The sequence below is a fragment of the Ictidomys tridecemlineatus genome, chromosome 9 (genome assembly GCF_052094955.1).
Source record: "Ictidomys tridecemlineatus isolate mIctTri1 chromosome 9, mIctTri1.hap1, whole genome shotgun sequence".
Lineage (NCBI taxonomy): Eukaryota > Metazoa > Chordata > Mammalia > Rodentia > Sciuridae > Ictidomys > Ictidomys tridecemlineatus.
Window position 1 is genome coordinate 119,969,803 of NC_135485.1, and position 27,859 is coordinate 119,997,661.

Sequence of the window (27,859 nt, forward strand, 5' to 3'; positions counted from 1 at the left end):
TCATCAGAGAAAGGTCTCTAAGACCAGGCCTTTATAAATCTGAGCCCCCTGAGCATACACAGAAAGATTCTTAGAACTCAGGCTTCTGAGAAACCCTAGATTTAGCCAGTTAAACTGCTATGTCTTATTGCTTTTCCCCACATTCTGCCCAATATCCAAGCTCTTTAAGACATATTCCAATCCAGCTTCATGCTCTAGTTCTTTTGACCTAACATCCCACTCCTTTGTCCCCTCATATCCCATCTCCAGGTGTTCTCTCCAGCTCCTGTTCATTAACTCCAAGTCAGTGAGTATGGCAGGCCTTTCCTATAGTCATCAGCATCGACTCAATGCCTCAGCTTATCCACACCCCCAAACTCACTGTGGACACCCGGCTTCAATCCCCACTGCTCCCCTGCCAAAGACCTGAAGAGTCACCAAATCTAATGAGCATTTTTGATAAATTCTCTTTCACAACCCCTGAATAGCATCTGTGCTTTGCAGAACACTCTGGGCTTCAATGGGTCATGAACCATATTTCCCTTCCCCCTTGTTGTGTTTCTCTTTCCCTAATTCATTTTTGTCTCAGAAATAGGGATGCATTACTGAAAGGGTAAAGTTTCTAAGCTGGAAAGCTTGAATGTAAAAGATCAGGTATTATTAAATTCCTCTGTTACACCCAGATTCCTGAGATAGTTAAAACAACGCCCTACTGGCCATTTAGCCTAGGGCCCTGTGCAGTTCATCACAAGGCCCGAACCAATCAGTTTGAATGTGTAGCCCGCTTACGAATGACCAATCACCCCCACCCGACCTGTTCTCACCAATGAATGTGCCAATCACGTCTCAGAGTTGTTGTTCAATTTCCCCGCGCCTCATGATGATTTGTTCTGATGTATGCAAAGCCCACCGCCCTCTCCAAAAAGTGTACTTAAGCTCTGCTTAACCTTGGCTCTGGGCTCTGGGCTGCTCTCCCTCCTTGAGTGACCACAGAGTCCCAGCGCCCTGGAATGGATCCCCAATAAATATCCCCTTTTGCCAATTGCATGGAGTCAGTCTCTTGGGTGGTCTCTCCCTCCGACGTTTCGCCAGACCCTTACATTGCATTTTGCATTGAAGATCCTCTTTTTCTCTTACACTATCTTTTTCTGGATGATTTCATTTATTGCGTGGTATCCATTTCTACCTATGAAGATATCAAATCTCTTTTTAGATTATCTCTTATCTGTTACCTCTCTCTAACATCTCATTGAAATCCCATTGAAAATCCCCAATGAATAGAGTATGTATAGTACATTCTTTCTGTACTAAGTGGAATTCAGGATCTTTTCTCTAAATCTGCTTCCCTTTCATAAATCCCCATGTCAGTAAATGGTATCACAATCCATCCTGTTCCAGAAAGCATGGAATAGTATTTGATTTCTTGCTCACCCACATACTCCATCTACACTCATCACAGGTCTTATCAACATTTTCTTGTCTCTAGAATCTGTCCATTTCTCCTTGTCATCCCTATTAGACCTGGTGCAAACCATATGAGTTATTGAAACTGCTGTGAGTCCTTAGTTCTAAACGAACTCCCTTCCATTTCATCTTTATAAATTATAAATTGGATCATTTTATTTCTGTTTTAAATTCTTCAATGGTGTTCATTAACCTGTAATAAAATAATATCCTAAGGATTATAAAGTATGATAGTGGCTCCCTATCTTTCTTACTTCCTGGTTTTCACAGATTTGCACAAGTTCCTCCCATTGAGCTTGGGTGGGGCATATGTCTAACTTCTAAGTCCCAGAAATGGCAAATGTAATTTGTTTCTGTCTTGCTAGCAGACTCCCTATAGAGACTCTCCTTGCTAAACTGATGACTCAGTGGCCAATGTGGGGGAGTTGCATGTGGAAAAGAATTGCAAGCAACTTTCAGAAATTATATGACCTCTAAGAGTTGAAGGTGGCATCTGGTTGCTGTAACCAGCAAAAAAACCCAGTCCCTTAGGCCTATAGTTGCAAGGAATTGTGTCAACAGCCTGAGTGAATTGAAAGTGAATTCTTTCCCTATTGAGCTGCCATATGAGAACTCCTCTCGACTTGCAAGATCTTTGGGGCAAAGAACCTAGGAAAACCTGCTGGGCTCTGATTCCCGACTTACAGAAACTGTGAGACAAAAAATATGTTGCTTCATGTTATTGTGTTTGTGGGTATTTGTTATAACAGCAATAGATAACTAATACTGAGCTTCTGGTTTTTAAAAAGCAGATGGCCTTTTTTCTTCATAAGTGCTGCCCTTGAACTCTGATTTCCTGAAGCATTGTTCCAAGTGTCATAGAATTGCTTCATTGTCCTGAACCAGTCCTCTATTCCAGCCCTACCCCTCCTTCATCTCTCACCTCTCTCTTCACGTTATCCCTACTCCTCAGGTCTCAGTTTAAATGTTAATTCCTAGTGAGGGCTTCCTAGATCCTAGAGAAGTTAGAACCTTCTGATGTGTGCTCCATAGTACCCTGAACTTCCTGTGATAAAACATAGCCATTTTAAAATAATTAATTTTGAAATATCCGCTTTCTATGTTTTTTATATCAGTTCTACAAAAACGGAAACTGGAACTGCTTTGTTCAGTTTTGTGTGTCTAGTATAGTAGTCAGCAAAGATTTAGTACTTTGAGAATGTATTTAAACCAAATGAACAAAAGCAAAGCAAGAAAAACAACAAAATTATTAGAATCAAGCAGATGATGCTGATTTTCTTCGTTTATATCACTTATTGTATCAGATAATAGTGGGACCTTACTATACAAATATATATAGTCATCAGCAAAATGGTTGATAACTTTTACAACACGTATTTAGTAGACATAGAATCAGAAATTTAAGATAGTACTGACAAGACAACAATAGTAGTGAACCACCAAGTAAAAATGAGTCAAGGTAAAGGGCATGTTCACTTCACGTACGCTCACAGAACACCCCACACACACTCACACACTATGGAGTATCATTTGGCCACAAAAAAAAAAAAAAAAGAGTGCTATTCTGTCATTTGCAACAAAATGGATGGAACTGGAGAATGTCAAGTTTTAAAATAAGACAAACACAGAAAGACAACTACCATGTGTTTTCACTCACAGGTGGGAGGTTTAAGAAGTTGACTTGAAAGTAGAATAATGTTTGTTAGATATTGGGAAAGGTGGAGAGTAAAAAAAAAAGGAAGGAAGTTGGACTTAATCAATAAATGCTTATGTCTTTATAGTAGTATCACAATGAACCCCAATACTATGTAACATTAATACTTGTCAATTTTTTTAAAAAATTAAAATGTGCATTATTATATGTTTTAAACAACAACAATAGGATGACAATAAAATGCAACTTGGTCAGGTTCTAGGCTGGGTGCTTTAGTACAGAGTTGGATGAGATGCCCACACTGCCTTCACAGGGTCTCATTCAGGAAGTAAGAAAGGAAGTCATGAGACTCAAAAAATAATTGGATTATTACTTTACACTTAACAAGGTTATTGGAGATAGGACACATGGCAATCATAATAATTTACAATTATGGTTGTAAGTGTGAGAGGAGAAAATTATAGGAGTCCACAAGGGGACCCACAAAGATTCTTCTACGGAGGTTGAATCTCAAAGAGTGAAGACATTCACTAGGTATGATGGATGTTCTGCGAACAATAAAGTGGATGGACTAAACATTTTAAACTTTTGTATGAGAATAAAACATAAAACAGTAAAAAAATCAAAGCATTTTTAGAGAGAAAGCAGTAACAAAATTCTTGTTGGTATTTTGATGATAAAATATGTTATTACTTTTTAAAATTAGCATTTTGTCACTTGATTTGCATAGTGATCTTCTGCAGGAAGTAAAGCAATAGCATTCAACTCACACCTTTGTAAGTGGGAGTATAGAGAGGTTAAATACCTGGTTCAAAGTCACATGGTGGCAGGTGGTCTTTGAAAGGATCTGTTAACTTCATACCAAAATTCTTTCTAATGGATCATATGCAAACAATTAGTAAGAAAAAAATCTTTTAGCATGCTGTGTGGACAGAAGTTTTAAAGAAAATTTTGTTTATTGGGGCACTTTCTTCCTAAGTGAGTAAAAGAAATGCTTGAGTATTTACATTTAACCTATGGATCTTAGTCAAACAGATATTCAACAACCCTCGATTTCAGGAAATGCTACTTTTAATCTTATTATGTATATCAACTGTTCATGAATTAAGAAGCACAGTCACTTTTATAAAATTTCTTTTGATGTGATTTAAAGAAATTTTCATATTTTATGTCCTTGAAGAATCAAAGAAAGAATGCATTTACAAAAAGTTACAATTATCTGGTTACTTGTCAAAACTATGTCACCTTTGTCATATGCCAGACACTCTATAACTCTCATCCTTCTTTTGGATTTATGATCCTAACAAGTGAAATAGGGTTATTGGCAATACTGCTAATATTTTCCATTGACAACAAAGTGTAAAACATGAGCTGTCATATGTCCAGTGTGTGTCCAACCATGTGTAGGGGTTCATCCTCACTATTTCATTTTATCCTGGTGATAGTTTTATTGTTATAGTTTGGATATGAAATGTCACCAAAGGCCATGGGTCAATGGCTGAGTTAACAGACTATGGTACCATTGGACGGTGGTAGAATTTTTGGCAGTTGGGGTCTATTAGGAGGAAGTTAGGTCTTTGGGAGTGAGCCCTTGAAAGGGTTGTTAGGACCTTGGTATCTTTCTCTCTCTCTCTCTTTTCACTTCCATGCCACCAAAAGACGAATAGCTCCCTCCACTGTGTGCTTCTACCATGACGTGCTGCCTTGACACAGACCTAAAGCATCAGAGCCAGGGACCATGGACAGAAACCTCTGAAAAAGTGAACCAAAATAAACCTTTCCTCCTTAGAAGCTGACTATCTCAGGTGTTTTGTCACAGTGATAGAAAGATGTGGAAATGGGGTGATTTTTTTAAAAAAGAAAAAAAAATCATCATGTTTCAGTTAAAGAGAAAAAGGGACTGGAGTAGCATTAGAATGTGGTCAAATCTGCAACCATTCCAGAAATAACCTCTGAGTCTCTCTCTCTCTGGTCCTGCAGAACCTGCCCCTTATAGTGAGTGTTTCTCTTTGCATGGTGTTTAAATTCTTTTCTTTCTGAATGGCCGTTCCTATGTGTAGGTTCCAGTTCCAATTTCCAGAGGGAACTCCTACAATGAAATCCAAATGCAGAATCACAGCCCACAGGTGCTGTCTGGTGAGGATTATTCCCACTCACTGGAATTCCACCTCCTTACTATCCCCTGATTCTGCCACCATTTTCAGGCTTCCAACATTCCACCCTATTTCCCAAATTAGCCTCTTCTTGCCTGGCTCCCAGGGGATCTCAGCTTAAATGCTTCTTCTTCAAGAGGATTTCTGTAACCCCATTACTTACATTAAATCTACCCTTGGTATTTTCTACCTAACTACTACTATCCTTCTCTTTTTGATTCCTTCAAAGCAATAACCTCAGCCTATAATTATCTTTTTTGTTTCATGTTTACTTATGTCTTCTATATCATGTCCATTGGACTAGACTATAAATTTCATCAGGACAGAAGTTAGGTAAACCTTTAGTACAAAATTCCTAGAGCTGCGAATAGTTCACAGAACATATAAGAGACACTCTTTTTTGAAATTAAAAAAAAATGAAACAATTAATTGACTACTACCACCTTCCTTCATCCGAGAGCTTTATAGAATACTCCACTGGATTACTGGCAAAACCTTGATTGGGTCCCTCCTAGAACCCATGACAACTGACTTCTGCAAGAGAAGAGACTTTTTTCCATATAAAGAATATCTAAGTGGTGCTTTCTTGAGAGGTGAACTGTGAGTGGGGCAGTTCCACTTAGAATACTGTGAACATGTTACTGAAATGTTAAGATTTGGTTTTAAAGCAAGCTCTCTTCAGAGAGCTTAATGATCTTTTCCAAGGTCAGTATTTGAATTTGGATTTGTCTGATATTGAAGTTCAGACTGTGTCCATTCCAAACAAGCCCTGACTGATGTAATGAAATTGACTTTCTTATCTGCCAACTCCAATCCCAATTGACATTGTATTTTGCACCCCTGGAAGAATTAAAAAAAAAAAAAGGAGGAGAATGGTTGCTAGGCAACCAAGGCACCAGGATGTCCTGATTGCAGCATAATCAGTTAGGATCTGGCAAATTTCCCAGGCTTGGAGAACCAGCAAAAAATTATTTATCTGGCCTGTAATATCATACCAGGGGTTGCCACGAATCTAATCTCTCATACTAAAATTATAAACATTATTTCCAATTTCACATCATCTAACCATGTCATTATGTTCTTTAAGATAATTTAGCTAATGATTCAATCTATTGACAAATTTATCCAAAATTATAGTATCAGCCCTGAGAGAAATTCTGTATAAGCCACTAGTTTTTCAAAGGGAGATTTTTTTTTCTGTTATTAAGGCAGTTATATTTTACCTGAGTGAACTCATATATGTAAACAATTAAATTATCTGAACATAATAAATAATTCAGATTTGTCTTAATGACAGACTTCAGGTGACAGCCATTAACCAGTCTCTCATTCCCAAGGAAGATATTAGGGCAGGGGCTGGGGTCGTGGCTCAGTGGTGGAGCACTCACCTGGCATGTGGGAGGCCCTGGATTCGATCCTCAGCACCACATATAAATAAATAAATAAAATAAAGGTGTTGTGTCCAACTACAACTAAAAAAATAAATATTAAAAAAAGCTATTAGGGCAGCCATGAAGAACAAACAGAAAAGTTTAAAAAAATACTACTGTGTAACCCATGGGCACTCACAGAAAGTACAAAAGATTTGAAACTAAAGTAGTTGGAATAGTTGAAACTGGGCAAAGATTAGGAGAGAGAGTGCAGTATACCCCCATCCCCCATCCCACACCATCATGACCACAGGAATAAAGAACCTTGTTTACCTCAAAACTAGTGAGGAGCTTGAATTCACCACCATAAGAACTGGCTATGTGGCCCCTGCATTAAAAAGATGAAGTGAATGAATATCTTATAACTGAGAAATATCAGCTGTGAGAAGCTTCCTCAAGTGACTTTTTATAACAAAGTTGGGGTTGTGCTTTGGAAAGAGACTGCTCTGCCACTAACTACACTTTTCAGGTATGTTTCTTGTGGACCTACAAATGGAAGATCTCATTTCAAACCTTGTATTGAAAGATCTCAAGAAAGATATCAGTAATGCTCAAACTTAATCAGAGGGACTAAGCAAGGAGTCATAATGTGACCATCTGGAAATTGAAGTTCTCTTCTTGGTCATTGGCAATCAGAGGAGATGTCTCCAAAGAAACTCAGTAGGGCTTCTGTGTCAGAAAATGCTGGTATCAAAATGAGTCACAAAAGAAGTAGACAACTCACCCCTTTACCCCTGCAGGAAGCTGGATGATGCCCAAGTTGTGGAGAAGGGGACTTTAACGGTCAATCACATTCAGAGATGAGATTGTCACATTGGACAACATGTTATTTTAGCAAATAGAGTCTGTTTCAGAGAACAAAATAGCTGAAGATCTCAGCAGTAGGAAAATGTTCAGAAAACCAATAAAGCTTGCTTTAGAGTGGAGAAGAACTGAGAGAAAGACCATCCCTGGGGCAATATTCTGAACAATGATTATAAATAATAAAGCAGTTCTCTTTGTTCTCAGAATTTCTGGTTCTTAAAGACTGTGGATGTTTTCCTAGTGGGAATGCTCCACTTGGGATTGTTAAAATTTGTGACATAATTTTTCCACACTTGATAATTGCATTTCCTATCCCAAGGAAATAAAAACTGCATGGTAAGGAGCTGGATGAAGAGTTAAGTCAAAATGAAAAACAGTGATAAAAATAGCACCATTAAGCCTCTGTAATATTCATGCACTTTCATCAAATACAGTAAACTCTCATTAATTTGAGTTAACCAAGTGGAACTAACATGGTGTCCTCTGTGTGCCAGGCACTCTGGCAAACACTGACACTGCATGTGACTTCCTCAGGCCAGAGCTCCTCCATAGGGTGCTGGGAATAGGTTTCCAGAGGGCCAAGATATTGACAGGCAGAGGGACCTGAGGGTGAGGTAGCCTTGCCTGGTCACCCCAGTGAGCTGCTCAGGTAAGACTGCCCTCTACACTTGTCCTAACTTGAAAGAGGTTGAGAAAGAGTCCTCCAGGCAATTCTGTGAACTAGATATTAACAGTCTCATAAAACAGGAAATGGAAGTTTATAGAGATGCTAATGAAATTTGTAGGGAAGAACTAATTTTCAATCTAACAAACTATTTACTACATGATACTTTCTTCCAAATTAACAGCAAATTAGGAGAATCGAGTTTTTCTTTTCATGATAACTTATGAGAATTTGTTTTGTGGGTAAGGTTTTAAGAGTACAATTTAATTCCTTGAATAAAGTTTCTGAACAGTTTAATTGTCATCTATTTACACAGATAGTGATACATATACTCATTGTAAATGATTGATAATACTATACTATACGCAGGACTATTCTGAGTATATGTATGCATTTATTTACTCATACAAAAATTAGTCACAGATACCATTTTAATCCCTATTTACAGAGAAGAAAATTGATGCAAGGAGAGTATACATAACTTATATAACACATCATGGCATCTAAGCTAAGAGGATTTAGGCTCAGCCAGTCTGATCTCAAAGCCAGTGCACTTAATGATAGGACATTGTCTTTTTTATTGAAAATCTTGAATGGACACATAAACGAGGGAAGTCATGAAGAAATGAATAAAAGTTAATAGTCATGGCATATAAATCGTTTTAAGAATGTTTGATGCAAATTAAAATTCATTTGAACTAATTTTAAAAAATCTTTGAAAGCAGATTTGGTTGACCAGTCATCAAGTAGTGAGACAATATCATCACTCAAATGACACTTATCTATGATGTGTTCAAATGTCCACCTATTCCTAGATGTCCCTGAGACAATTCATCATTTGCACGTTTCAGTTCATTTATGTAAAACTGGTACTTACAATGTCCCTGTGAGTGTCGAATGAGGTTATGTACATTAAGTGCTTACCATAGCATTTGCTGTACAGTAAACACTCAAAAGTAGCTATAATCACTATGTCCAAAATTTTTAAAATGCTATAAATATTAATAACAATATGTTGCATTTTGAAATATCATCAAGCGCGCTGGGGATGTGGCTCAAGCGGTAGCGCGGTCACCTGGCATTCTTGCAGCCCAGGTTCCATCCTCGGCACCACATACAAACAAAGATGTTGTGTCCATCGAAAACTAAAAAGTAAATATTAAAAAATTCTCTCTTTCTCTCTCTTTAAAAAAAAAGGAAATATCATCAAGCTAAATTGGTATAAGATGATAATTAGCATATTAAAACAAAAATCCACACATCAGAATTATTTTTGTCCTTTTACCAATGACAATAAAGGCAAAAAAAAAAAGAAAAGAGAAATATCAGAAGCTGACTGTGACATAGAGCAATTGAAAATCTGTGAATTTAAGTGGAAAAATGTTCATTGTTACTAGAAAAAAATACTTTTATAAGAAAATAGAAATGAGACTACAAAGGTTAATTTTTTTGTAAACTCTAAAAGAATAAGGAAATATACAAACTGTCTTTATAAAAATGTGTGTCATAATGAGAATTCCTAAGACTATTCTAGAATTATGTGTTTTTCAGATAATCACTGTTTTCAATATGAATAAAAATGTTCAATTATGAATTTTCACTCTTGCTCACTTTAGTCTTAAAATAGCATTTATTTGAAAAAGACATGTATATAAGAGAAAAGTATGTACTTATTACATCTTTAAAATCTCAGTACTTTTATAGAGAGATCGTATTTTCTTAATCTGGATCTTATTTTTTTGCAGGATTGGGTACCAGGGATTGAACTAAGGGGCACTACCACTGAGCCATATCCCAGCCCTATTTTGTATTTTATTTAGAGACAGGGTCTCACTGAGCTGCTTAGCACCTCACCATTCCTGGGGCTGACTTGTGTGTGTGTGTGTGTGTGTGTGTGTGTGTGTGTGTGTGTGTGTGTGTGTGTTTTGGTAGGAGGGTTACTGGGAATTGAACTCAGGGGCACTGAGCCACATCCCCCGCCCTTTTTTTATATTTTATTTAGAAACAAGGTCTCACTGAGTTGCTTAGCCCTCAACATTGCTGAGGTTGACTTTGAACTTGTGATCCTCCTGCCTCAGCCTCCAGAGCCTCTGGGATCACAGGCATGCGCCACCACATCCAGCCTATTCTAGATCTTATACTGAAATGGTGACCTCTTGTCAAACATTAAGATGCATGTTTTTTCAGTTATAAGTAAGATGGTCTCGCGTAAATTTAATAAGTGATTTAATCTTCCTATCCTTTCCCTGACACTTTTATATTCTGAGGATTAGAATTTCATTATTTTCTACTTTACATACATATTTCCTCTGAAGAATGAAATAATTTGTCTGAAGATGAGTTGATCCCCTTACAATGTTGGTGATGTTTTATGGTTTTAGATAGCTTTGGCTCTTTCCTATGCCCTGAGAAATATGCATTGACCAATCCACCAATTCAGTTCAATCTACATTTATTGAGTCCTTATAATGAACCTATTGGTAAGATTCAGTCACTCTATTACTATATCTATCTGTAATTTCTACCCTATACTAGTCCTCTTAGCCAACTTTTTTCACTCTATTTACAATCTAGGAGCTATAGAAGCAAGAGACAGAGGTGTCATGGCTGGGAATCTGGGAGAAAGTGTAGCATGTCATTTACTGTGTGTGCATCCTCAGGAGATGAATCTGTCATAACGATGAAGTGAGCAGCTGTCGATGAGTGTCAGTGTTTATGAGATGAGGTCCTTGGTGTGCCACTAAATCCTTACAATGGACTTTGGTGGGGAGGGCTGGTAGGAGTCTTTGCCAATCCCCTTGGTCTCAGTTCTTCCACCCTTGATTGATTTCAAGCTACCAGTGTGATGTTGCTAATAGGAAATTGGAAATATATGACCCATTTGAGTGAGTGCAACCCATGTCCAGCTAAAAATACTACATCAGGGGCATGATGCTCAGAAGGAAAAACTGACTGCCCTTGTCATATCCAAGTATTGTCACTTAATTGCTTGGCATCTTGTCATATCCATAAAAGAACCACTAGCAAGACTTGCCTTGTAGATAGAAATTATAAGAATCAAAACCATCCATTCTATCTTACCACCCTGAAACTGAAATCTCCGAAAGCCATAATTTGAAGCTTTTTGCTCCCAAGATTTATCCTCTAATTTAGGAAAATCACAGTTACATGAAGTCTGCTCTGGCTCTTGCAGGAACCAGCAACAATACACTTAGTTTGTATCGCCTTTTCTTTACTCAGCAATTTCTTTGCCACTTTTTGTGTTTTAAGGACATAACTGTTATTATATTCACTTCTTTTCCCACTGGAATGTAATTATTTTCGCTGAATATAAATATAATGTTTTCCTGACTTTTTGAATGTAGGGTTGGGCCAAGAAATATAAAGCTTTGGCTGAAGTTAGCTTTTCTTAACACAGGACTGTTAGGTACAGTATGTTACTTGCACAACCAATGAGTTTGGTCACTGTGACATTGTAATATATATGTTCACAAAACTTCCTGGCCACACCTATGAGTTTTGGCAGAGAAAGGGAGATACAAATTTCTGACTGGTCATCCCAATCGGGAGAAAAATATCAAAAGATTAATTCTGTGGAGAGTCCTAAACCAGAATATTCCCTTTATAATATTATTTCATCTAGGATAGTTGTCATAGATAAATACAATAGAACAATTAACTTTCCAAAGTCACACTGCCAGTGTGTGGCACTGTTGATCTCCCAGCTCTCAGTCCTATGCTGTTGTGCTCTAGAGCACAGTCTCCCATAGGAGACACCAATTGGGGTTCTGTCTTTGAAGCTTGTGCCAACTAAGGCATAACTAATCTGACTCAAGGAGTTTACCTCTCAAATAGACTAAATTGAATTAATAGGCCATTCATTTCTTGCTTTAAACAAGGAGTAATGTAGGCATCTGATACCTCAGAAAGGCTGGGTGGTTTCTCATGATGGCTCTGTCTCTTATCACCCTGAAGTGGTTCATTCAGACAAGGTAGTGGCAGATGCAGAGACACAGGAAGGGTGGAAAGTGGTCTGAAATTCTTCCAAGAAGAGCATTCCACGGGAGAGAGAACAGAGGTAAAGATCAGACATGGCTTTGCAAGGAATAGAAAAGTAGGGCTCTGTCTTCTGATCCTGATATCTATAAAATTATAGAATGAAAGTAAATCAAATAACAAAAATAGGTGAAAGCAAACAAACAATCCTTACTTGAAGTAGGAGAGAATTATTTCCTCCTTTCCTCCTGAAGGCACAATACCTCGTATTCATAAAGATCACGGTATTGAGCATGAAGACACTGAAAGAGTAAGAGATGACCTTATCAGCTGACACCCAAAGGGGACACTGAACTTTTTCAGTGTTTTTTCCAGAGAGCAGTTCCCAATCCTTCCCAGAGAGTCCCTCAAATATAGGGGCCCAGCTTGTTGTTCATCCATCAATCAATATTTACTAATTCATCTTAAATAGGCATGTTAAATATGACATCACTTATGAGAATGGTTAAAAAAATAACCTTTATGGATTAAGAAAGCTTTGTTGTAAAACTACCTTTCTGACAAGAAGATGCTAAGCAATTAAACGACAATACTTGCTGTGACACGGGCTCACAAAGAGGTAGAAGAGAGGTTGGTGCTTAGGTAGTGCAAAACAAAGTAAATGCCAATAAAGATCCAAAGCCTCACCTCATCTACTGAGTCACAATGGGCCACAGTGGCAGATGACAGGATTTTGACATCTGAAAGAACTAAAAGTAATTTTCTCTTGACAGTAATATGAAATTCTCCTCCAAGACAGGCTGACAGAGATTGTAAGGAAAAATGAGAAGTCACAAATTTGGAAATCCCAAGGTCAAAACCGAGCAGAATGTCACTTAATGAAATCATTAAATGCCACTTTAACTTTGGTTGATGGAAATGAAATAAACTGACAGCATCAACAATGAGTTTGCCTCCCAAAAGTCAAGAGTAGAGAGACAGTCAGGCATCTCACAGTTATCCAAGACTTGGAGATAGAGACTTTACTTTCCAGGACTCTCCATGCCAATCTTTTCAAAGATACAGTAATAAAGCTTTTATTTACTTTATATGCAGCTTCACTGTGTTCAATTTAAAAGAATTGGGGATTGGGTTATGGCTCAGTAATAGAGCACATTTTGAACATATGCAAGGCCCTGGGTTCAAGGTCCAGAACCTCCACCAAAAAAGGAAAAGAAAAGGAGAAGGAGAAGAAGAAGAAGAAGAAGAAGAAGAAGAAGAAGAAGAAGAAGAAGAAGAAGAAGAAGAAGAAGAAGAAGAAGAAGAATCATCCTTTGAGCAACATAAGTATGTAGCATTTGACTTTTTTAAAAGTCAAATCTTTGCCTCATAATAATTTTTCATGAGATGTAAACATTCACTTATCTCCTCTCTTGTCCCATATAGATCCTTCAGAAACCACTATTGATTTCTTCCTGCAGAATACATCCAAATTCCAACCACTCTCACCATCCCTGGTGTTACAGTGCTCATGGGAGCCACCAGCATCTCCTCTTTAGAGACTCACCTCTTAGTTTATCTCTCAGTTTCTTTCACCTTTGGTTACTCCTATGCTGCCTTTTCAATACAGCGAACCCTCTGGTCCTTTTAAAATCTAAAAATGCATTTTAAAAAAGAAAGAAAAAGCAAGTTAAATAATGACAATTTCATGGTCAAACATGAATTCTTCTCCAGGACCTACGAACTGGCTCCTCTCCACCTCTACCTTCTCCTTGTTCACTCTGCTTTGACCCTCTAGGAGGCTCCGCCAGCCTTGGGCTTTTGCAGTGACTGCTCCCCTTTCTAGGAATATTCTTCCCTCTTCCCTCAGCAACGGCATAGGTAAGTCTGTAACCTTCAAGGGTCAAATATCACTTTATAAATAAGAACTACCCCACTCACTTTAGATTGCCCTCAACCTGTTCTGTTTATTTCCTGTAGCTCTTATATACAGTAATTATCTCTCTAAGTTCTACAAGGACTGGTGTTTGTGTTTTTCACTATTATATCTGGGTACCTGTAATGGCCTGATACTCTTTGTTATTACTAAAGAAATAAAAGTATTAATACATGAATTTTAAGTGATGGCATTAAGGCTTATATCACTAGCAGGGCTCTGGAAAATTTTAATTCTAAAAGCTTACTTTGGAAGACATAAGAAAATAGTTTGCATCATAGTGATATTTGTTTGTTTACTTGTTTTTGTTTGTTTGTTTTTGTTTTTGTTTTGTTTTGTTCTACTGAGGATTGAACCTAGTCACATTTTGCCATTGAGCTACATCCCTAGCCCTTATAATTTTTGCTTTGGGGACAGGGTCTTGCTAAGTTGCTGAGAATGGCTTTGAACTTGTGATCCTCCTATCTCAGCCTCCAGAGTCACTGGGATTACAAGCGTGCACCACTGTACCTGGCTTCATACTGATGTTTTGAGTAACTACTTTATACACATAATCTAGTGGTTATAAACAATGGCAAACACACTTTTACTGGATTGCACAAATTAGGATGTGATAAAGAATAATGATCAATCTACTTAAATTTTTTAAACTTATATTTTCAATAAAATTAATATAATCAATAACATTTAAACAGCAGTCGTACTTTGCAAAGTCCATATTCTTGAAAGTGCTATTAGTTAATGGGTTGACACTTTCTCAGGCTCATACTTTCTCTAGACCCAAACTAACCAAAAGTTTAGTGTGAGATTTGTGTTGTACAAATGAGAAAATTAAGTCTGATGAATTTTGAGGAGAATTACACAAGCTTACCCAGTTAATTTAAGACTTTTTTACTGTGACATCTTTCCTGATGATGATGATGTCATGGTAGAGTTGGTGATACTGTCTTCTATGCTCAAGTAGCTTCTCCAACATTCATGTAGCAGCGAGTCCCTCAATGCTTCTGTGGCTTATTTAATTACAATTATCTATCCCTATCCTAGAAGTTTTCTTTTTAAATTTGCATTTATTTCCACCTAGCTAAAGAAGTTCAGGAATACTATTTAATATCTTGCAGATCTACAATCATTCTGCAGATATTTTGCTAATTATTTTGTCATTTTTGATATTATATAATTGTTTTAAAAGTCTGTACATGTTTAGTGCAGACACATTTTTTAAAAGAGAGAGAGAGAGAGAAAGAGAGAGAGAGAGAGAGAATTTTTTTTTAATATTTATTTTTAGTTTTCGGCGGACACAACATCTTTGTTTGTATGTGGTGCTGAGAATCGAACCCTGGGCCGCATGCATGCCAGGCGAGCACACTACTGCTTGAGTCACATCCCCAGCCCAATATTATATAATTTGATTATTTTATTTGCACTTAGTAATTCACACTGAAAAGGAAAAATTATGGGTCCCAAGATATGACAAACCTAATTAGATGAGGCATGCAAAGTTCAGAGACATTAAAATATGGTTTTATCTTTGCAGTCCAGCTGCAGCAAAATAACAGGGGTGGGGGGAGACAAGCAACTTGTGTAGATTGATACTGCAGGAGTGGGAGCCGTTTATTGTAGGACAGGAGCGGTATATAAACATTCCACACAGCTTATCTTAATTAACATAAACTAGATACAGCAGTCAACCAATAAGGAATCTCCACACTTAATGGCTCGCTGGCACTTCACAAACCACTCTCTCTGGCAAAATGCCAGGCGCCATCCTGACTTGTTTACAAACTTTAACAGAAATTGAACCCAGAGCCTCAAGCCTGCAGAGTACATGATCTACCAGAGACACAACAACACCCTTGAATGTAGCTTTTTGACATCTATTCTAATCAATTTCAACATGATCTAGGCACAGGAATTCTTTTGGTTATTTGTTAGATTTTTTTCTTTTTCAAGTATATCAAGTCTATATCTAAGAAAGCCTCATTAACATACCATGGATTCTTTGATTTTACAATGATAAAAACAGAATAAACAAACCACACAAAGAGAACATATTATTTTCTACTGGTTTCAATGAAAGCTGTCCTTAGCAAAACATTAGACTGCAAACAGAACAAATGTTTACTTTTCATAGAAGCTGAAACAATATTGATGTGACTATCATTGTATGAAATTTATGGCACGTATTGTTAAGTGTATGCCTTGCTGAATTTTCACAAACTAAACCCACCTGTGTAAATGGCATCCAAATAAAGACACCAATGAACAGAATTAAAGTTTCCCTATGTTTCCTGCCAGCCACTACACTCCTACCTCCATGTGCTAGGTGAAATTTCTGATTCTTCATTTTTGTGTGATATTTCTAAGCCCCTGGAAAGGAAACTCTCTTGGAGCAATAGTTGAAGCTGCCACCCTTTAAAGGGATAAGTAAAAGCTGTTGAGCTGGCATATCATAAGTACTTGCTGGAAAGCATGACAAAACCACACTTCTGCCTGCAAGGTCTGTGCATTCTAAACAATAGGATTCAAGATGTATAGGTTAAGCTTTCTTTTAATTAATTTTATTTTCACTTGTCCATAAAAACTAAACCATATTAATGGGGTACCATGTGATATTGCAATACACACAGATACTGTGTAATATTTAAATCAGGATTTGGTTTTAGTCAGCTTTTTGGCTGCTGTGACAGAAGCCCCAACCAGAATAATTTTAGAAAGGAGAAAAGTGTATTTGGGGGCTCATGGTTTCAGAGGTCTTCGTCCATAGAAGGCTGGCTCCATTCCTTGAGCTCAAGGTGAGGCAGAACAACATGGAGGAAGTGTGGCAGAGGGAAGCAGCTCAAGTGGTAATCAGCAAGCAGAGAAAGGGACTCCACTTTACAGATAACAAAATATATACTCCAAAGCCACAGCCCCAATTACCTACTTCCCCCAGCCACAGCCTACCAGCCTCCAGCTACCACCCAGTTAATCCCATCAGGGATTAATTCACTGATTAAGTTTAAGGCTATAATCTATTCATTTCTCCTCTGAACCTTCTCACATTGTCTCATACATGAGCTTTTGGGGAACACCACATCTAAACCCACATCTAAACCATAATAGACGTTATGGACATTATGGTTTAGATATAAGGGGTTGCACAAAAACTCATGTGTGAGACAATGCAAGAACATTCAAAGGTGAAATAATTGTATTGTAAGTGTTATGATCTAATCAGTGGATTCATCCACTGATATGAATTAACTGGGTGGTAACTGGGTGTGTGGTTGAGGAGGTGTGTCACTGAGGGTATGACTTTGGGGGTTTTTTTTAGAGAGAGAGAATTTTTAATATTTATTTTTTAGTTTTCGGCGGACACAACATCTTTGATTGTTTGTGGTTCTGAGGATTGAACCTGGGTCGTCGCATGCATGCCAGGCAAGCGCGCTACTGCTTGAGCCACATCCCCAGCCAGACTTTGGGGTTTCTATTTTGTCCCTGGTAGGTGGAGCTCTCTCTGCTTCCTGACTGCCAGGTCTTAATGATTTCCTCTGCCACACCTTTACATCATGATGTTCTCCCTTACTGTGGACCCAAAGCTCTGGTGTCAGCCCACTATGGACTGAACCTCTAAATCTATGAGATAAAATGAACTTTTCCTCCTCTATGTTGTTCTTGTCAGGTCTTTTGGTCACAGTGATGAAAAATGGTAAACATATCAACATCATTTCTTTATGGTAAACAGGTTCAAACTCCTTTCTTCCCGGTTTTTGAAATGTATAGCACATTATGTTATCTATAATCTCTCTACTGTGCACACCAGAAGTCTTACTTGTTTCTGGCCACAGCTTCATGCCCACTGATCAACATTTTCCCATCTCATCCTTTCTAGCCTGGTAATCCTACATCTTACTGCTCATCTGAATTTCCTGGATTGTGGATGGTATTAAAAATGGCTGGAAGGAGAACTTAAGAACTCTTCATTTTATATTCTCATAAATAATGAAACAAATTATTACAGACACATAATTATGTAATCTAAAAAAATCTCTTTTAGAGAGGAATTTTAGGTCAGTAAAGAATATAATACCAAGTATTTAATTTAATCCCATTTGGGGGGATTAAATAACTTAGCAATGTTTTAAGTTCATTTTCGTGTGTAATTTCCTAATCTTTTTTACACAATGTCTTTAGCAATATTGTTATTAATTAATTTTAAAAATGTCTAAATCCTGTTAATATTTTGTTCTAGGAGGGACATAGTAGTGTTTATGACTGTGGTTAAAGTCTCTTAAGGAAAAACTACACTGAGAATGATATTTTGTTGAAACTAATATGTTTAGTGGCATGAAGAAAGAGCTTTTAAGTTGCAACATCTATTTGACCTTCACATTAAAAATGCAAATACCATGATCTGGGAAATTTGCTACCAAAATTTCATGAGCTTTGTTCTTGGTCTAATCAGAAAAAACACATATTTATATGTGTATTTTTATATTATATATATATATATATATATATATACACACATACACACACAAACACACACACACACACACATATATGTGTTATTTCTAATATTAAGGATAGAATTCTATAAAGTAGATAAAAGAAAAAATTCATAAAAAATCTACATTAAGATTAAACAAATCTTAACTCATTTTTTCCTTCACTCTGCACACGATATGATTTTTTCAAATTTAGTCTTTATTCTATTTCTAAAATAATTTAGCTGTGGCAAAACAGTGAAAATGTTGTTTTGTTTCAAAATTATTATCGAGTTAAAAAGAACACTTATTGGATGGTGCATTCTTTCCCCACTGATTTAAAGTGAACTATCAAATAAGGAAATTCTTGTTTATACTTTGAAATCTTTCTGGGCTTTACTCTGTTTATTTAATTTGGTGTTTTTGTCATTATCATACTGCCTTTTCCTCTTTAAATTTTAAATTTTTACAATGGATTTTAATTGCTGATAGTGTGTCATCTTGCTTCATTTACATAATTTTATACTATGTTGTTAATATTAAGGAATCCTTATATCACTAAGCTTCCATTTATTTCCTGTCAGCCTGTGTCCTGTACTAGCATGTAGTTTATTTCTATTTATTGTAAACTCTACTATGTCTGTTACTAATTTCACTTTAAACAACTATTATGTTTAAAGAGATTTTTAAAATACATGTTACATTTATACACACATTTGCCATTTCTGTAGCTCTTCAATCCTTTGTGTAGATATAGATTTCCATCTGCTATTATTTTTATTCTGTGTAAAAGATCGACTTTAGCAAATTTTGCAAATTTGTTAATCATATATATATATGTAAATTTTATACACACACACACACACACACACACACACACATATAAATACCCTAAAGAGTTTTATTTGACCTTCAACTTTGAAAGATCGTACTGTGTATAGAATTCTAGACTGACATTTGTTTTCATTATCTTTATATACAGTAAAAGTTGTTCCACTGTATTCTGGCTTGCATAGTTTCCAACAGAAAGTATCCTATCATTCTTATCTTTGCTCTTCTGTACTTAGGTGTTTCTGCTTCTCACATGCTTGAAAGATTTTTCTTTGCATTTCTGGTTTTAAGCATTTGATTATAATGTGATTTAATGAACATTTCTTCATGACTAGGTTTATGACCTAGGTACTTGGTTTTCTTTGAACTCCTTCTGCCATAATCTTCATAATTTTAATTAAATTATGAAAGTTTCGATGCATTATTTTTTCAACTACATTTTCTTGCTTCCCCATGCCTTTGGCAATTACACTTACAATTGTATTGGACTGCTCTAAATTGTGCCAAGCTCCTTTATGCTGGTTATTTTTGTTTTCCATCGTTTATCTCTTTGTTTTACTTGATAATTTCTATTCCTATTATTTCTACATTAAGTTCATTACTTTTTCTTTCTGTGGCATCTCATCTTATGGTAATCCCCTCCACTGTGTTTTTCATTTTAGATATAACTTTTATCTCTAGAAATCTTTTTTATATCTTCCAATTATCTGCCCATTCTGTTCATGTTTCCATCCCTTCTTTAACATATTCATATTTTAACCATTGTGTTAATAATTTGGTAATTTTTATCCTATGTTAATCTATTATTTTATTCCTATTGATTGATATTTCTCCAGATTATGGATATTATCTGGATTTTTTCCATGTCTGATAATTATTATCAGAAATTTAGCAAATGAAAAACAAGATTCCAGGTAAATTTCAATTTGGGATAAAGAAGTATAGTGGACTAATGTTCATACTTTCCCCAGATTCATATGTTGATATCTTCATGAGTAATGTAATGGTAACAGGACATGAGGTCTTTGAAAGGTGCTTATGTCATGAGTATAGGACAATCATGAATGATATTAGAGATTGTTATGGGTTAGAGATGAGACATCCCCCAAAAGCTCAGGTGTGAGAAAATGCAAAAATATTCAGAGGTGAAACAGTGAGATTATGAGAGTTTTAACTTAATTGGTCAATTAATCCACTGGTATGGTTTAACCAGGTGTTAACTGTAGGTAGATAGGGTGTGGCTGGAGGAGGTTGGTCACTGGAGGCATGTCTTTGGTATTTATATGTTGTCATATATGTTTGTATGGTTATATGTTTATATAATTAGAAGAGCTCTCTCTTCTTCTGTATGGTAGGAGCCATCTCCACTCTGACCAAAGGGAACAAGCTTCTTTGCTGTCATGAATTGAGCACTTTCCTTCACTATTGCCCTTCTACCATGATCTTCTTGTTCACTTTGGGCCCAGAGCAATGGAGTCAACCAGTCATGGACAAAATCTCTGAAACTCATCCAACATAAACTTTTTTGTCTGCTAAGTTCTTTTCAGGTCTTTTGGCCACAGGGATGCAAAGTTGACTAAAACAATGACCTTATAAGAGGTACACTGCTAGCCCTTTTTCTGTTATATGAGGATATAAAGAGAAGTTAAAAGCCTTTGGACCAGAATTGGTCCCTCATCAGAACCCCACATGCTAGTACCCCAAACTCAAACTTCTAAGCTACAAAACTATAAGATATACATTACTGTTTTTTCAGACTATCATATTATTCTATTAAAAGTTTGAACTGAGACAATAATACAGTATTTTAGTATGGGTATGTTACATGCAATATCATGGACACACTAAAGTGTATAAATTATTTTTCAGAAATCCAAATGTACCTAGACATTCTGTTACATGTCTGGTAATGATTCTGGTAAAAAAAAATATGTGAGATTGTGAATTTGACACTATTTTGTACTGTTTGTTTGTATTATTTTAAATACGTTGAACTATTTTCTGAAAGGCAGTGAGCCTACTCAGAATCAGTTAGATCACTTTAGGGGTTTACTTTTCAAGTATCGTTAAAGTAGATCAGACACAGTTACTAATCTAAGGCTAATTTCAACCCAGTTCTGGAAAAAAAAATACCTCTGCCATGCCCTGTGTGGTAGGAGCCATCTCCACTCTGACCAAAAGGAACAAACTTTCTCCAACTCTTCATCACAACTCCACATGGCTTCTTTTGTTTCCTCATATGCATGAATTGATCAATCCTCCTCAAAGGTACAAGAGGACTTGACTTCTCTGTGGATATCTGGAACTCATACCTTCCTCTGCGGTATTCAACCACTCAAATTTTCAATACCCTGGACTCTATGAGCTTCAAAATCTGTCTCCTTATTTACCAGTGATATTAGGCTGTTTGGGGGTCCAACTCCTTATGCTGCAGCCTGAAAACACTCTCTAGGAGGTGAATTGGGGGCACTTATTAGATTCACCTTATTTGTTGGCTTTCTTGTGCTGCAAGTTGTCCAGTGCTCTAAGATTGTTATTTTGTATTTTTTTGTTCATTTTTTTTCAATATGGTTAAGGAAGGAATGTAAACTAAATGTTATCACATCATGATGAATCTAAGAAGTTTATTTATTAAATTTTGTCATAAAATACACTAGATCATAATTTTAGGAAAATTTTAAAAGGGAGTATGAAGACTTTACAATTAGTAACATGTTAAAGAGCTCTGTTTGTTTAAGATTTTTATTTTTACTTAAGTTAAACACTGACCTTCTTGTAGATCTTGCATATTTCAAGTTGATGATTCCAAAGTCCTTAATGTTTTTTGTCATTGTTGTTGTTTGTTTGTTTTCACAGTTAACAAACTCTTTTAAATTCATGTTTCAAGTAAGTTATTGTGGTCATATTGGAAAACCATTGATGTATATATTTTGTTACTTGACAATTTAAAAAATGTGTTTCCATTTTCAATGGCTTTATGACTTTTTAAAAAAATTGAAAACAGAACAAATTCTGTCATTGATACTTGTATTAGTTTTTAACTGCTACTCTTCTTGCTCATTGAGTATTTATCATGAGCCAGATACTGAAGTATGCTCAGTTTTTTTCCTAATTCATTCATAATATGACTTTATGAACTAGTCATGATTATTATTTTAAAGTTAATTAAGGTTCAAAGACTCATTATGTGGCAAAATATAGACCAATAATGAAACACACTAATTTACCTTAAATTGTTGGATGTGTCACTCTGCTTTTCATCGATATTACCTATAATGACTGATTTGTTAAAAAAGGTTTATTTGGTCACATAGTTTAGAGACTTCCCATGAATGTTCAGGTAGACTGATTGCTTTTAATTCTCTGGTGGAGATGAAAGATGACAATGGTGGGAAGCAAGTGGATGAGAAAAACTGCTCACCTCATGCCCAGAAGCAAAAATGAGAGCAAAAACCAAACCATAGGACTGGATCCTATGATAGTATTTGAGGACATGCCCCCCATGATCTAAGACATACCACCAAGCCCCACCTTATAAAATTTCCACTACTTCCCTACAGTGCTGAGCTGGTGATCAAACCTTTAACATGTGGGCCTTGGGGGAAAATTTACCATCCAAATGACAGCTCTAGATTTAAGGAGTGTACTCTTTTCTATTTATAATAGCAGCTATTTATAATTTGTTTTCTTTCTTTTCCATATTTAAACCCTTTATTTTTTTCTATTTTATGAGATTCATGTAAAAATTAATGCAGTTTCGGTAGAAGACACTATTATCATCTTGAGTCTAATGAGAATGCTAATAACGATAGTACTAACAATTAACATTATGATAAAGATATTGTTACTTCAAAATATTACTCTGATCAAAACAAAGAATGGTAGAGTAAAAAGAATTGGATTTCAAGTTGAGAAAAACATGGGTTTTTATTCTAGTTTTCTAGCATATTGGAAAGTAAGTGAGGTGTAATTTTTTATCTAGTGACTATATGCTGGGACTATGACATGACATAATCAAAATCCTGCAAAGTGCTTCTATAATGGTCTTGATGTCTTAGGCCTCTATCACTATCATAGAACATGACTCAATAGTGTTCTTTTTAAGGAGACTGAGAAATATGTGAAGCAGACCAGACCCCCATATTCCCAGCATGAGTAGAGTTACCAGGCCATTGCAGATTGATATAGAACTCTGACCAACAGCTCACATATATGTGAAAATAAATGAGTGTCAGTTTACACTATAGAGTTTTCAGATGGTTTGCTATACAGGATGATAGGAATAGCTAATGAATATAAGGATCTTCTTCCATGATTGTATTGCTCATTCTTTCATGAAATAAATATTAACCATCTACTCTACCATATAGTGAATATAGTGACAAAAGGTTGTAAGTTTTCAGTAGTGAACAAGATAAAAATATCAACTGTTATGACCTTTATATTCTATGTGAGATTTGTATTAAATGTAATTCTTAACATAAAAGAAAACAGGAAACCTCATTAAGAAAATCTTCCCTTGTCAGTATTGTCAGACTTTTAAATGGGCTGGGAAATTTTAGAATTTAAATATGTGCATAATCTTAAGGAAGTGCAAGTATTCAGAGGAAAATGGTTGAAAATATTGGAAATCAATTTTATAAGAAAATTCATTTTTATATTTAAATAACATTAGTTTTGATTAGAGAGTAAGAAAATTAATTTAGATAATACTCACGTGACTGTTTTATGAAACCTTATGTACATGTGTGTTATGGTTTGCATATGAGGTGTCCCTGTAGTGATGCAGGAATGTTTGGAGGTGAAATTATTGGATTATGAGAGGTATTAACTAATCAAACCATTCTAGTTTGAATGAATCAACTAGATGGTAACTAAAGGTAGGTGGAGTATGGCTGTGAGGTGGATCACTGAGAGCATATCCTGATAGGGTTTATCTTTCCTGTGCCCCCTCCTCATTTTCTCATCCTCTCTGCTTCCTGGATACTATGAGGTGAGCAACTTCCTTCCATCCTACCCTTCTACCATGATGTTCTGCTTCACCTTAGGTCCACAGCAACAGAGTTGGACATTCATGGACTAAATCTCTGAAACCAGGAGCCAAAATAAACTTTCCTCCCTGTAATTTGTTCTTGTCAGGTATTTTAACCACAGTGACATAAAACTGATGAATACAGGCATTCATACCTAGAAGTGGGATCCTGGCTTTGACTCTATGACTAACCTCACTATGTGGTGCAGACGTCTTTGGGATTAATTTATAGTAGGAACTTGGAAAAATTGGGGGATGCTCACTGGAGAAGACTTAGAATTTTGTAAGCAGAGTTTAAAGGAAGAGTCTGGTAGGATCTCAGAAGACTAGAATGTCAAAAGGAATATAGAGAGTAAACACTATGTCTCTGAGGTTTCAAGGGTAACAGGGACTCTGTCCTGAGTCCATGTAAGACTGAATTTAAAAGTGATGGCAGAGAAAATTTAAGCAGTACATCATCATTCAGGAAGTAGCATGGATTTTTTTTTTTTTTGTTCAATTACGTTTATTAACTTTTAGGGATCAAGCCATTTTTTATAGTGATAACATCATGGAGAACATTAGTTACACAGGGTACATGGAGACACAAGTCTACAAAGACTGAACAACTTCAAAACAAGATTATTGCAGTTACTAGCAAATATTACTAAGTAAACTAGTAATAGGGTAGTCGTTGGTGGATGACAAGATGCTGGTTGAGATGAATGACCAAACAAGTCTTCACTAAGGTGGTAATACTTGTGCTAGAGTGTGAACAGAGTGAAAGAGACTATCATGTGAACAACGGGCCTAGTTTAAAAGATGAAGTTACCAAATTAGGTCAGGTCAAATTATGTCTTGTTTAAGTTTAAGCAATTGGTAGATTATAATTGACTGGGTGAATGATGCAGTCACCTACCTGAAGTACTGGTTGCCTGCCTGCAACTGTGGTTTTGTATGGTCTGGCAAGAGCCTTTACTTGTGATATAAGAAAACACATAGTTATTAAATTAATAGATTACAGGGGAGTTCATAGTGCAGTTATATGTTGATCATCAAAAAATAAGACATTGGGTTTTCATGGATTTTGATGGCAGCTTTTAGCCAGGTTCACTGTGAGAATCAGGAGCAGAAAGAAAAAAAAAATAAAGAGAGAGAGACAGACAGACAGACACGGAGGGGGGGGATAATAATAACTTTTAAAACTTGGAGTTCACCCATAAAAGTTCTTGTAAAACTGTGGCCAAGGAAGCTGTGGTTTTTAAAGAGATTATAGCCACTGAAGGGTTGCAAAGTATTTTGCATAGAGACAATAAGAATGATGGATTGAGGGCATCTCAAGAATTTGCAAGACTACACACACTGCAAGTTCAAGGATTTAGAAGGAAAAATTCATTTGAAAAGAGACCCTGGGGCAGCCTGATTTCACATGGGTACCTACGAAGCTGTTTCATGGTACACAGCTGCCCAGGCACTCAGAAGATACTGCAGACATGATTTCATGATTTTCATGTGTGAGCTACTAGGAAATCTGACAGCAGACAGACCTTGGCATCATCCATGTGGGACTCATTCTGCAGGAATTCTGGATGCTAGAGTTAAGGATTCATGGAAGTTTCCACCAATATCTCAAAGGCCTTGTAGACCAGGCAATGTGTAGTAGGGTTGGAATCTCTGTGGGTTGCCCTGAGAGGGTGATGCTGGATGGTAAAACCAGAAATTCAGAGAGATATCAGTAAATATGGACTATCTCCCAAGAAAAGCTGCAGGCTGCAGAGAAAGTCTGGCTAAAAGAGAGTCCATGTGTGCTAAAACAGGAAAGGCTAAAGGGGCAGGACTGCTCAAACCCTTTGGATAGCACATTCCTGCACAGTGTGTTCTGAATGCTGTACTCAGAGTTATATCACCTGTTTGCTGTGCTTGGATTTTGGTATTTTTTTTTTCCTACCTCTTCTTTATATGTTCATATTCCTCCCTTTTGGAATGGGAATATTTAGTCTGTGTCTTTGTATATTGGATATGGGTAATGCTGAGACTTTGAGTCTCAGATGAAACTTGGGACTTGGAATTTTGGCAATACTGGAACCATTAAGGCTATGGGATTCTTTAACTAAATGCTTTTTGCATTATGAGATGGACATGAACTTTTGGTGGCTACGGGCAGAATGCTATGGTTTGGATATGAGATGTCCCCCTGCCCCGCCCCGCCCCCAAATCTCCTGTGTCAAGACAGGAATGTTTAGAGGCGAATAATTGGATGTGTTTTGTTTATCCTAGTTTAAATGAACCAACAGTTGGTAACAGTAAGCACGTGGGTGTTTCTGAAAGAGGCAGGTTCCTTGAGGTGTCTCCTAGAAGGTTTAATCTTCCCTGTTGCCCTTTCCACATTTTTCTCTCTGCTGCCTGGATGACATGAGGTGAGCAGCTTCCCTCTGCCCTGCTCTTCTGCTGTGATGTTCGGCCTCAATGTGGACCCAGAGCGATGGAGTCAGCCTATCATGAACTGAATCTACTAAAACCAAAATAAATTTCCTCTCCCTAATCTGTTCTCATCAGGTGTTTTTGTCAGAGCAGCACAAAGTGGATCAATACAATGTATAGTATGTAAAATAGATGTACATAAATGCATATAACATGTAGTACATCATTTTAAAAATATAATAAGGAAATAATATATGTTGAGGAAAAATGTTCTCAATAATATAAATGAGCATGCCTCCATATTGTCTGTTTCCCAGAATTTCTTACGATATCATTATGACAGTCCTGTGATATGTTCTTTCATTAAGATTGCATTTGAGATGATGTTTGCCAAATTAATAGCTAAATATAATTAAAGAAAGCTGTCTCTCCTCTCTCTCTCTCTCTCTCATACAAATCTGTAGAATTCTATAGATTTGATGCCTATGGTTTGTTAATATTCTTAATTCCATCAAAACATCACACCATAAAAAACCTGTTTAGACATAAGGGACAAATCTTACCCTTTACCTCATCTGAAATGCAAGACAACACCTTTTATCTTTTATAATCATGCTTGACCAAATGATAGTACTTGCAGAAGATATTTTCTGTGATCTGGTACCACAATTCTATTGTCCAGAGCCCACAAAAAAAAAAGGTGGGCTCCGTGTTCAAAAAGTTAAATAAAAAGTGCTTTCCTTTCTTCTGTACTCCTTAGGTATCATTGGACCTGTTATTGTGGTTTTTATTTTCTATTTAATGCTATGCTTGCTTGGTCATGGGGAGATCACCAGATAAATACAGACTATTGCAGTCTCCTGGATCTGCCTTACACCTGATTCTAAATGTCCCTGTACCCGAGCTCAAGTTCTACTGGAAGTGGAAGGAAGCAGCATTTTCTGGGAAGCAAGTCTCCAAAATCCTAGAGAGACTGAAAGCCAGCAGTTGACTGTAAGTAGGAGGTAGGATGCTCTATGAGTAGAGGTTTAAGTCCCTTGCCAAATGCTTCCTTGTCCCATAAACTGTCAC

General features: G+C 36.5%; 1 protein-coding gene across 4 annotated transcripts in view; it reads left to right on the top strand.

The window, feature by feature from the left end:
- The first annotated feature begins 10,064 nt into the window (after positions 1-10,064).
- Positions 10,065-27,859, top strand: part of LOC144366911 (uncharacterized) — a 28,391-nt gene continuing 10,596 nt past the window's right edge. Inside the window, exons 1-3 of one of the 4 annotated variants that reach the window (XR_013426088.1) lie at positions 10,065-13,470; positions 13,570-14,004; positions 20,712-27,781. Coding sequence is in view for 2 of the 4 variants with exons in the window: in XM_078021980.1 (XP_077878106.1) it covers positions 13,310-13,470; positions 13,922-14,004; positions 20,712-20,875 (408 nt within the window). In the remaining 2 variants the exon portion in view is untranslated. Of the gene's footprint in view, positions 13,471-13,569; positions 14,005-17,930; positions 18,585-20,711; positions 27,782-27,859 lie in introns of those variants that run through there. The other 3 variants (XR_013426089.1, XM_078021980.1, XM_078021981.1) reach the window with 3 other exon arrangements.